This window comes from Aptenodytes patagonicus, chromosome 6, assembly GCF_965638725.1.
Source record: "Aptenodytes patagonicus chromosome 6, bAptPat1.pri.cur, whole genome shotgun sequence".
Taxonomy (NCBI): Eukaryota; Metazoa; Chordata; class Aves; order Sphenisciformes; family Spheniscidae; genus Aptenodytes; species Aptenodytes patagonicus.
The window spans coordinates 35,272,138-35,284,856 of NC_134954.1; the positions used below are offsets into that span (position 1 = coordinate 35,272,138).

A 12,719-nucleotide genomic window follows, 5' to 3' on the forward strand; every position below is an offset into this window, starting at 1 on the left:
TCTTTATGTGTCCACTTTATGCCCAGGTGAAAGTGGGATGTGTTTTGAAACCCTTGGGTTTGGCCACACAGGTTCAAGAATATGCTGGACTGTTTCTTTGGGCTGCCAGTAAGATAATTTTTTCATATGCCCCAACCACTGAGATACCTGGGTTACAGTGCACTTTACTCTCTGGCTCACTCTGCCTGTCCCATGCTGGAATTCACATGCTTTTTTTATAAATAAGCTTCCTTCAGAAAGACAGCCTATGTGGAAAGTTCCCCAAAACACAGGAGTCTTAGCTTCAGCCCCTCTACACAAAGCCTTGCAGCATTAATAGACAAGGCAGAGGTCTGAACTTGAGCCTCCTGTATCCCAGGTGCATGATGCAGTCCTTTTTATCCTCCCTTCCCCGCTGGGCCTTAGCTCCCTTTCATGTCCCATGAAGCACGGTCACTGCAGCAGGCACTGCCAGGGGCAGAGGTAGAGATTCTCCTGTTTGCGAGCCTGCGTGGAGCTGAGCTAGAGCTCTCAGCAGCTTCATCTCTGAGGGGGGCCATCAAGACTTGTTCAGAGATGCAGGCACTTACGGCTATATCGGCAGGAGCTGAGTGACGGATCCAAGGACGGTAGGGGTACTAAAGAACTACTGAGGATCTGGATGTGAGCACACTGCTTCTTGGTGAGAGATACGGACAGAACATGTGGCCCCCGCTTCCCTTGAAGCAGAGGGAGCCTCTCCAGCGGGGCCACCGGACCAGCCTCTGTGGCCCTTGGAAGGGAGGAATATCAGTGCTCTGCTGTGTTGAAAAAGAACACGGTCTCCTTGAGGGTTAAAGGCAAGGCCGGGTGCAGAGTGTGAATTCTGGAGTTCAGAGAAATAAAGCAGATGGGAAGAGTCCATCAATAGTATCTGGCCTGAGGCAAAATGTTCTGCTTGCAAGGAGGGCGGAACTCTGCTCTTGATAGCATTTATGACAGTGCTGTTGGTAGCCCCAGCACATAGAATAACGTGCAGATACCATAAGAGATCAGCCCCTCTTCCAAATTGCTGGCAGTATAGATAGAGAAAATGAAAAAAGACCCATGTGCAAGGCCTGTTTTTCAGGGGAAAAGAATGTATTTGTGCTGGCAGCCAAGTTCATGTGTCAGCTCTCTTGTGGTTAGGTTTTTTCTCTGTTGTATTACAAACCCTCTAGCTAGTGCAAAGTGGTCGATTCAGCCCACTCCCAATATCCCTGTAGTCAGAAGGAGCCCAGCAAGGTCTTGGATGGACCAAGATGGGCACACCCCCTTCCTTTTCAAGGGCCAGAAACCCACTTTCATCTCCTTTTGATATTTAAACTGAAGTGTTGCATCCCCGGACTGAGATCACCTACTGATTATTCTGTGGGACAGGATTTGGGCTAAATCCTGTGGTAGGAAGTTTGACCTCGCAGTCCTTGGTGACCAGTCTTCTCCTTCTTTTTCAGAACATGATAGAGGAGTGTGACACCACAGCAGTGACCTCCTTGATCCAGTCCCACCTCCCGGAGGCTTATCTCAAGGAGGATATCGGTGGAGAGCTCGTGTACGTGCTTCCCCCCTTCAAGTCCACAGTCTCAGGGGCCTACCAAGCGCTTCTCAGAGCCCTCGATACCAGCTTGAGTGATCTCCACCTTGGTTGCTACGGGATTTCAAACACAACCGTGGAAGAGGTATGAGCTCAGGATCCTCTCAATTTAATGAAATGTTATGGAGATTAACTTCACAGCCCTGTGTAGCTCTGCTTTCTGGGCTAGATGGTGGCATGTTTTCAATGTGAGAGTTGCAGGCAGGGGAAGAAGTGGTTTGGTTGTTTGCTGTGTTACACTTAGAAACATGTGAGTGTGTTAGATGTATTCATAAATCTATACATATACTGATGTACAACATACCACTGTCTCACCTTGCTAACAGCTTTTTGGCATTTTACCCAGAAAATGAGATGCTGGAGTTGTTAAACTAAGGAGAGAGGGCAATGATGTGTTTCTCTTCAAACTATTCTCCTGGTCTCCACGAATCTGGGTTTGTCTACAGATGCAGTCAGTAGGGAGCGAGTTAGCAAACCATCTAAGTGACAAACTTCAGCATGGATGCTGTATTGTACAAATGAGTCACCTGGTGCATCTCGGAGTGACACAGGCACCTTTCTGCCCATGGGAAATCTCTGGTCAAATAAAGACAAAGATTTAGTTGCATCAGAAACAAAAAGTAACTTTAAATGATGAGCAGTGATGTCCCTTGTCTTGCAGGAGGGAGGGAGGGAGATTGCTACCCTTCTGCTCAGAAATTCTTACTTGCTTTTAAGGTGTTTTCCTAAGGGAGCAAGAATGAGTTATACAGCATGTACCATGTGCAGCTTGGGTGCCACAACTGTGCACACTCTCAGCACGGAGGCAGCCAGGATTGTCAGAGGCTAGAGGGGAAAATATCCCAGGGAAACAGCCCTCCTTGTTTCTTCACTGGTGCCGTGCAGGGAGAGCCATCTGTGCACTGCTCATTGTGTGGGTGTGGAGGGAGTACAGTTATGTAGGGCCTGAGCTGAAATGCAGTTTCATTTACACCTACTCAGTAGTCACGTAGCAGGTGGTATTAGGACAAGGTAAGTCCAGGGAGCAGCTGCAAAGGTTTAAGTTTCCACTGCTGCAGCAGGAGGGAGACAGGAGGTGACAAAGAGCTGGACAACAACAATTTTATACTGAAAAAAGTGAATTTCTCTCGCAGAGCACAAAGGGAACAGAAAGAGGATTGTAATTCATAATTGCTGCACCAACTACAGCTACAAAGTAGGAGAGTGGATTCTGATTATTGTTTTGGTAAATGGAGTCATTTGGACCAATTTTCCTTCATATTTTCTTGCTCCATAGGTGTTTCTCAATCTGACAAAAGAGCTAGTGAAGGACCAGCAAGAAGATGCTGAACTGCCCCAACAGCTGCCTGGAGCTAGTGGTCAAATTGGCAGTGACGAAATGTCTGTGAGCACAGATACCTTCACAGAAAGAGACGGTACTAAATTACCTCTAGGTTTTATTCCAGATTTGCCGCAGATGCAAACAGTGACAGATGTACTGATTTGAGCTCCCCGTCTTCTTTCTTTGTTGAAAACCACATTTCACTCAACCAGGAATCACAAAACCAATAAATCACTAGAAGTACAGCACTCAACAGTTGTTTAGATCCGCTGGTTTGGAATAGTCTGAATCACAGAATAAATTACAGAGGGGTTTTGTTTGCATCCACCTTCCTTTAAATTGATCCAGGTTTTAATCTAATCAAATACAGTGTGTGAGTGAAAGAGCAAATGTATACCTCTGAAAGTAATCGCTGTAATTGATGTAGAGGATTATTTCTACATAACTAGTAGAATCGGAGAGAAACTTTGTGGAAACCCCTTAGCCTGTTGCAAAAGCAGCACAGCTCTGAGCTGGGTCCTTCTTGCTGCTTTTTGCAGTGTCCCAGCCATTGCAGTATGGTAAAACAGCTCAAAGGGCCGAACAGTGGGATAAATTTACATTCAGAAGAGAATCAAGCTGTACCGGTATCTCCAAGGGTTTGAGAGCTGCAAAAAGTGGCACGGCCCAAAAATGAGCAAATACTTGGTTGAAATGCTTTCTCAGAGTAGAAACATTTTTTATACTTATAACTGTGTATACCATTTATAGTTAGGGAGGCATCCAAGGGACAACGCAGAGGTATTTTCGTACTTGTTTCTCAAAGCTGACCTGCACTGTAAATGTTGCTGTAAACAATAACTCATATGCATAGAGAATTGTTTTGTGTCACCCCTAATGAGAGCACTGAAAAGGATTTGCTTCATGTTGTATTATATAGGTTAATATTTCATAAAGAGGAATAGGTTGCACAGGATTTGGCTCTGCTTCTAGTATACCACAACCCTATCCATGCAAAAGATCAACTGGTTTATGTGCCTTGTTTTCTTATTTCAGGATTAATTGTCTTATTGATTTGTCTGAGGACCTGCTTTCTAAATTATGAAAATTTTCAGTTTGCAAATATAAAAGAATAATATGTTTTCCCTGTAAGTTGCAGCTGGGTAGGTAGGATGTAGATAAGTTGTTGCATCTGGAAGCCTGTGTTCCTCTTGCAAGATCTCAAAACGAATTCACTACATGTACGCATTTGAAATTAAACAAAAAAAATGGTGTTACATGAGCTTATGACTCAAGAGCCAAGAGTCCTGTCCCAAGCCTGACCCTTGCGTATGTTCCAAATTAGTAGTTTTGATTTGCCATCTGTAAAGGAGTGCAGGAAGCTAAATATACTCCCAGGGTACTATAGCCATCAATTCCCTGCATTTCACAAATACTGATCCATGACAAAATGTGTTCTTTTGTACCCAGATCAGCTCCTGATTAGATCAAAAAGCCTGCAGGGTTTGCCGTTGCTGCTTAAGAAGACATCAGCTTTGTTCATTAAGAGATTCCACCATACCCGGCGGGATGTCAGAGGCTTCATTGCTCAGGTCATCCTCCCGGTCCTCTTTGTGATGGCTGCCATGGGACTTGGGACGCTGAGAACTAAGGAGACCGAATATCCCGAACTGATTCTTTCCCCCTCTCTGTATGGCACATCTGACCAGGCAGACTTCTTTGGGTGAGTGGTGTTCTTTGTGACCCTTAAAACCATTTGTTTATAAAGAGTCAGTTTTACCATCAGGATTATTTCTAAGCAGACCCAGTGGAAAAGTGTTACGCAGATAATATGTAGCTATGTTATCTGTATAGTTGTTACGCAGATAACATGTAGAAATCCTGTTCTTAAGAAGGGTTCTCTCGGGGAGATGACTTGGCTCAGACCAGCAATCAGAAAGCTTTAGAAAAACAACCTCTCAGTTGGAATTAACTGTGAAATGTGAGGAATATTCTTTGTGTTTGCCATTGGAGTCCTCTGGCCCTGTGACAGCCATACTGCCCCAAGGGGATTTTCTTAATGTATATACTCTTCCCCCGATGTGAGGTGGGGGTCCCCACATCAGTTGTCTCCAACGTTACAACACCGGGATCAAATTCTGTCCATCTTGTGAACTGTTTGCATCGCCCTCCTCTCAGTACAGGGCACACTCTCCTGCCCAGGCCCCACTTGTCCAAGGCACACAGTCATTTGAAGGGCATGCACTTTTTCAGTTTGATTAAGATGTCACCACTGAATTATTTAATTGTGCTTAAAAATCCTATTACCAAAATGATTATAATTTGTATCATTCTTATTTCATGATGTGAACTGCTGTCTTTCTCCAGTGGTTCTCAGCTTTAAGTCAGAAATATAAAATTTAGCTCTAAAGCAAGCATGTCTGCTCTTAGGTGTTCTTTCCCAGGACCGCTCATGCCTTTCCACTTCAGTACTGCTAGGTGGGGGGAATGAGCCAGAACTACTTGTCTGAGTTCTCTGTTCCTAATGTTCTCTGCTTCTCCTGATGGATCATTGCTAGAAAGCTGGGTCAGAAGCAAGAAGCATCTTCTTGAATGACCAAAACCAAATGGACTTTACAAATGAGAGAGCTGATTGCAACAAGACTGGGAGTAGTGCCTGAAAATTGCAGTAGATGCTTTTTCCCTGGAAACAGTCTTGATTGTCCAAAAGTTCATCAGTAACTTGCTTAGACCTAGAGGCAGCAAACCACCGGAGTAGGTGTGCGGCTCTAAGCAATAAGCAGTCCTTTTAAACCTGTGTGACTGCCCGCATATACTGCACGTACTTAAGTGGTTTGCAGGGCTAGCACCACAAATAACCATTTATTTAGCATCTTAAATAAATCCTGTTTCATTCAGACACAGTTTTCCTCTGCTCAGTGGTAGTGGAAGTATCTTGAACATGCTTCTTTTTTCTTTTTTCTTTTTTTCTGTTTTTTTCTTTGTTAAATCTTAGAAATTTTAATGAAACCACAGATGCTTTAGTTGCTTCGATGCTTGCTTTTCCTGGAACGGATAACACATGCATGAATGAAAGCAATTCGTAAGTAGTTCTTGATTTTTCTTCCATTTAAATTCCAAATCTGCAAGAGAATTGACATAACACTATGAGCTATTAGGCCTTAATAACCGTCTTTGATCATCTGCAGAATTTTCATACATTGGTGCCACGTGCAGGGGGAAAAAAAAATATCTCCTGCCTCTCTTCAGGTTGACTTGCAGACTCTTTCAGCTCATTAGGAGATGTCTAACTGGCCTTTTGCAGGCACGTGCAAGCTTGCGCTGCTCACAGACTTGAGCTGACGGGATGCAAGTCAGTTCTGAGCGGGGAGCTGTGTAGTCATGATTGGTGTGAAGCAGACCTCAGCCCTGCCGAGGGTCTACGCAGCTCCCATGCAGCTTGGAGTGAAGGCTTGCATCTGCCAGCACAGAACTGTACATATTCTTGAAGACAGGAAACTATACTGTGCTTTAAGGCTGAGACTGGGACTTCCGCACAGTCCCAGGACCTTGACACTGGTGTTCTTTGCTTGCCTCAAGAAGTATTCACCACCACAAGTGGACTCCTTTGTTATTATGAGTAGTAAGGGAGCAGCTTTGGTAGTGGCAGGATGCCAGGATGAGAGCAAGCTATTCTTGTATCTGGGAAGTAGTCCTTGCCTCCCCCATAATCCCAATTATAACACTGAGCCTACCCAGAAAGTTCTCAGCATAGCTTTTGTTATCTGTATCTAAAAGCTGTGCCATGAGGGCTGGTTTGTTTCGGGCTCTGCAGATAAATTTTCAAGGAATTGCCCAGTAGTCCTGGGCAGACTTGCATGCTCATGTGTGCCACATGTCTGCAGGCAAATATTTATATTGAGTATTTACAGTGACTGCCTAGTCAATACAGTCCATTGCAGGACTCCCCAGTTATTGCAATGACAATAGCCCTTATTTCTGCACTGTAAGATGATTTTGGCCTTTGCACGCTAACTCCTTACACTGTCTACTGTGGGAATGAAGTGATGTCTGGATTCCTTCTAATCAGCTGAACAAATCCAGGCACAGAGAGCAGTAGTGAGGGCTCTCTGCTGAGAGGCACTGAAGGCAGCGGGAGGATGGGTATTCCCTGAAACACCCAGAGCTGACAAGAAGGTCTGCTTTTCTGCTGAAGCTGCTCACTGCCATCCTTGCTGTCATTAAACATGACAGCAATTAGCACCGTTTGCACACCTGAGCATAGAGAACCTCAGAGGAAAATGTGTTCATTTTCAGGCAGTGTTTAAAGGAGGACATGCTCGGCCAGTGGATTTTCAGTGGAAACCAGAGAACTAAGTATTCTGCCTGCAACTGCACAGATGGCATCCAGGTAATTTGAATAAACCCAAAAGAGAGGGAGTTTTGGGGGATATTTGGGGAGCCATGTAGGTTGGGAGTTGTTTTGTGGGCAGGCATGATACTAAGGGGAACTCAGTGTTCAGATTCCTCCTGTCTCTTTTTGGCCTTGTTGATTTTGTACACTGGATAACCACTGTCTGCACCAGTATGGGGACAGGAAAGGAAACAGTGTCCTCAGAAGATTCGCATGCTAATATATCTGCCTTCCTCCCCGTGGTGGGAAAAGGTTTAACGGTGTTTTTCAATGTTGTATGATTGTCCCATTTAGCAGAGGTGAACATGTATTCAAGAGGAAAATTGCATTTTATACAAGCACTGTCATTATGTGAAAGCACAGCTATTATTGCTGTTTGCTCTTCAGAATTTAACTTTATGCAAAGTCTAGATCCATCTGCTTTTACTCTGCTTCGTATTATAAATGAAGTGATGATTAATAACATCAGTTATTTGCATTACGGTGATACATACAGAATCAGATATGGGCACTGGTGGGCTTAGTGTCTTTATATGCACATGGGGAAAAGGCAGATTCTGCCCCAATGATGTTACAATTTTATAGTCCAGTTTGAAGTTGAGCTTTCTTCCCTCCAGTGCTGTTCACCTGTCTTCAGCTTTTTTCCAGTAGGAAATCAGACTCATGGTGCAGTGTGATGCCATTTGTAAGATAAAGCAAGCGCTTAGTTCAGTGTTCCTAGTCATTCCTTAAAACGCAGCAATATTATGGAGTTTTCTGGGTATACACTTAATTTCACATCATTAAAAGTATTGGCATCATTTCTCAAGTAAGTCAGGATAATGTTCAAAGCTGATTCTCACCTCTAGCAGGCACAGGCAGGTGTTCCTCAGCATGAAGGAAGCTATTTTGTGTATTCTGATGCAAAGTTATGAACAGATACACGATGGGGGAGGCCAGGGTTTTTGTTATGGATGAGCTGAAAGAAGCAGCCAGCATGCTGTCTGGTAGGACGCTTCAACCTTATGAAACAGTTGATAAGACTTTGACCCTCAGCATGTTAAATTATATATTCAGGAGTAATCCAAGGTTTATCTGAAGCTCTGGAAAATATTCCCAATGACTGACAGTAAAGCAAAAATGTGGAGTGTAGCTGCTGTGAAATGCAAGATGAGAGTTTGAGGCCACCGTGGAGTTTTCTGCTCCATGAGTTGTTTTGCCCTCTGCCATTGTCTGTGCAGTCACTCTGATGCTCTGCTAAGTAGGATCAGCCTTAATTCAGCAAAATCTTCCTATGTAGCATGAAGCGCATTTCAAGGTCTCACTGATGTCAGTAGAACTGAAGTGTGGATTTAAGCTATGGTTGTTTTTAAGCACCTCACTAAATATGTTCAGGACAGCATGCAGGGATGTATGCCATGTCTTTGCACCCTGATTTGTGAATCATCAGCTTCTGTAGGAATCAGTCCCAGGACCAGAATGTTGCCATTGCCTGCTCTCAATCTTGTCCTGATATGTTAGTTTTTAGTTAAAACACAGACACTAACATTTTTGTTCATTTGCCTCCGATCAGACATGTCCACAGACGAATTACACTCCCCCTCACAGAAGGACCTTCTCCACGCGGACACTTTATAACCTTACAGGGCACAATGTGGAGACCTACATTCTAGCAACTACCAAAGACTTCCTGCAAAAACGGTACGGCATAAATCTCCAGTCCTTCTCCTCTGCATTGTACTGGGAGCAGCCTCTTACACACATCATATCCACTGGGCTTGAAGAGGTGACAGGGCAGTAGGGGTTTAGAAGGGCCTCTCTGCTGATGGTCTTTGTGAATCTGGTGAAAGGAGGTAAAATGTCCTGCAATCACGGAGTTAAAGGTAAAGGTTCGTGCAAGTGCTCTGCTTGATCATAGCAGAGATAGCCTAGGGATAATGTGTCAATCATCTGATAGGCTGATGGCTGGATCCGCAGACAAGCCTTTGTCTGACTCAGAAATGCTTAAAAAGAGGAAAATTTGACACAGCCTGTCATGAAGTAAACCCTGGGGAGAGACTTTCCTCCAAGTTTGATTCTCTGAAGAGTCTCAGCATGTGCTTCACTTAAACAAGTGCATCCGTTCCAGTGAAATTAGAGGCTGAATGTTTTCTTGCACCATGGGGCTGTTAGAGCTATTAGTGTGTCTGGACTCTGCAACACAGCCACGCAGCATGTCTTGGGGCAAAAATAGCCTGCCATTAAGGTTGTCAAGGAATATGTTCATCTGCCATTGATTTAAACTGAGCTGCTCATCTTCTGGGTAAGAAGCAGTCATCTTATTCCAATGTGGTAGACAAGCGGGTTAGGAGTTCACGCAACTCCAAAATGTTTCTCAGATGGAGGCTTTCAGCACAGTGTCGTGATAGTGCTGCCAAGATTCTGTTTCCCTTTTTTCCCCAAATAAGGGCTCCTGCAGCAGTGTTGGCTTGGCCACACACTACATACTGGGGTAAGTTCTTTTAAGTCAAGCTAGAATTAACTGGGGTGACAGTGGCACACTAACATGCATCAACCAAAGGTATTAAAGCTTTTGAACGAGGGTAGCAATGCATTTCCCTCTGTTTTTCACGCAGGTATGGTGGCTGGAGCTTCGGGCTGCCTTTGACAACAGATCTCCAGTTCGATATCAGGCCAGTGCCTCCCAACAGAACATTGACTAAGGTAAAGAACCTTCATCTGCTTGTCCTAGCATGGGAAGTATGGGACCCAGGAGAAGTGATATCGAGTTCAGGGATATTTCAGAAAATAAAGTGAAACCCTCTGAAATCTGCATCTCAGCATGGGCAAGGTGACTTGCAGTTCACTTCCTTTCCTCTCCCCATTCTTCTTGATTGGTCTGACCTCTCGTGCTAGCAGGAGACAATTTTTCTGCTGTCATAATTTTATTATACAGAGGTGAAAAGATCAGTTAGTAGCACCTTTATCTCATGAGAGAACATATGTACTTAACTAGGGCTGGCTGGTACATTCTGAGATACCCGTTTCTCTGTTTCTGCTCAGTGAAAATGTTGTAATGCATCAGCATTAAAAGCACCAAGGCTGAAATCTGAGGTAGCAGGGAAGCGCAAGAGAGTTGACAAGATCCTGTGATCTCATTGGAAAACCTAGCTACCAGGAGACTGTTCCTGCAAGAGCAGTGCTGTTTTCAGAGGTGGCTCCAATAAAAGGGAAGCACAGGGTTTATTGTTTTGTTAACACTCAGAGCTCATGTAACGAGTTTACAGATGTTTTCATCCCTCCAATCTTACAGCTTCATCTTAGACCTGAAAGCATTGCTATTTGCTTATCACATGTCAGATTTAATACCTGGAAACCTTGATAGTCTTGGAAGCAGAGCAGACTCCAGTCCTTGCTCTGCTAGGGCAAGGAGAATGAAATCACTAGCACGCAGGACCTGGGGATATGCAAAGGTGGATGCTGTGGGCTGTGTTTAAGCTTCTAAGCTTAATAGTCTAAGCTCTCTTGTCCTTTGGTAGGTAACTTACACCTCCAACCTGGGTGCTGTGGCTTGTGCCTAAAGTAGCTGATGGTAAATCCCCTCAAAGTGCATGTCCTGTGATCTGATTGTTCCCTTGGTTCTCAGGGTTTATCATGGTATAGGTAAGAAAAGTTGTCATGGGGAGGGAAGGGCTGTTGCTGAATGAGAAGGTGACAACTGGCTATTTTCTGCCCTAAAGCAACCTTTTTCCCCCTGGCTTTCAAGGGGTGTTAGACATTTGACTGCTTAGCCTTCTTTGGGAAGTCTCCACTGCTGGTGTTCATCAGATCTGAGCAACTTATTACAGAGAAGAAAACAAGTGTCTGGATGGTTTATGTCACATATCCAGCTAGTGCTTCTTTCTTCTCTCCCAGAAGGCAAATGAAGCTGATGGGACTGCTTGTGCTGAAAGTGAAATGTGCTTTTATACTCATTCAGTACTTGATCTGGTTTAATCATTGGACTTTAACTTGCAGAGCTTATGACTTTAGATAACAACCATGGAATGATTCATTTGTGCAAGCAGACCAAACCAAAATGTTATCAGTAACGATTTCTCTCCCAAATTGTTTCAATTTCTCAATTGTGTGCAGGTGTGGTATAATCCCGAAGGTTATCACAGCCTTCCAGCCTATCTCAACAGCTTGAACAACTTCATTCTTCGAGCTAACTTGCCAAAAAATGAGACTTCCAGATATGGTAAGTGTCCTTTTACATGAGGAGATAATTTCTCCCCTTTGAGGGGAATATCCTGGTTCTGTTGAAACCGATGACAACACTTACCTTGACTTCAATAAGGCCATTTCTTTATTCCCAATTATGCACCTCCTTTAATAACAGAATTGAAAAACATGAATAAATCACATATTTCATTTGTCTTTGTCAAAGACTCAGAGGAGCTGGACAGGGAAGACCCCAGCTCCTATGTAACACTTCCTTCATCCAAAAAATGCCAATGGTTGCTATTTGATTTATTGCCTCTCATCATGGTACTGAAATAGCTGTGTCTTGACAGGTGCCCGTTAGTTATGCATAGAAGGCTACTTTAGTTCATCTCCGGGGGTGGTGTAGCTTAGTAAATTTTAATATGTCACCCTTCTGCTGAGAGCAACTCAGGATGTGTGGGTATGTTTGTGTTTGAGAGGGAGTGAGATTAGGTGAGAAACATAATTTTCAGCTATATTTTTCCTCTGACACATGACATACATACACAGATTCCAAGGAGTGTTAGTAACCCTTCTGGGGTTATCAGTTCTCATAGCTTCTCCTTGGTAATGTAATGCAGCAACCCAAATTCCTGCTGATAAACCAGGGCCCCCTATCTTACCATTTACGGTTTAGGCTACATTAAGGGTGCAGCATGGGCACAAATATGTTTGTGTATGTATGCCTGTCTCTAGAGGTGGAGGGGCTGCAGGGAGAAGAGAAGATTTATGTTGATGTCATTCTGAGAAATCTTATACAGAGATTTATGGGATCTGACAAGAGTAGCAATTGTGTGCAGAAATGCCCTAGCGATTGATTTTCTTTGACAAACGGTGCCCTTCCAGCCATGTCCTGGTCATGCCTAGCTCCCCTCACCTCAGAGGCCTGCCATTCCAGGTGACAGTGAAATAGGTGACGTGTCTCTTTGCTCGTAAAACTATTCCTCACTGACGTGTCTGAATTGAACTATAATGGAAAAGGCATCTGGTCTGAAGCTTTGAGTGTCATGCCATGAATTAAAGAAACAGCAGAATGCTGATTACAAGTCAAAACAGCATGTCTCTCTTCCCACTTCCACATACGATGCACTGAAACTCCCTTCACAACAAGCTCGGCTCACAACAGACAAAACCCGGGCCTTGCCCCCACCACCATCCTCAAATACCCACTGGCTCGTGCCTTTGAGATTTGCAGCGTGCCCTCCAGGTCAGAAGGTTCAAGCTCTTCAGTG

The 12,719-nt window shown here is 44.1% G+C and overlaps 1 protein-coding gene across 1 annotated transcript in view; it reads left to right on the top strand.

Moving 5' to 3' along the window:
* ABCA12 (ATP binding cassette subfamily A member 12) overlaps positions 1-12,719 on the top strand; it is a 91,197-nt gene that overhangs the window by 62,095 nt on the left and 16,383 nt on the right. Inside the window, exons 33-40 of the mRNA XM_076342102.1 lie at positions 1,452-1,676; positions 2,868-3,006; positions 4,362-4,614; positions 5,887-5,973; positions 7,188-7,281; positions 8,837-8,964; positions 9,879-9,966; positions 11,377-11,482. Coding sequence (XP_076198217.1) covers positions 1,452-1,676; positions 2,868-3,006; positions 4,362-4,614; positions 5,887-5,973; positions 7,188-7,281; positions 8,837-8,964; positions 9,879-9,966; positions 11,377-11,482 — 1,120 coding nt within the window. The remainder of the gene's footprint in view (positions 1-1,451; positions 1,677-2,867; positions 3,007-4,361; positions 4,615-5,886; positions 5,974-7,187; positions 7,282-8,836; positions 8,965-9,878; positions 9,967-11,376; positions 11,483-12,719) is intronic.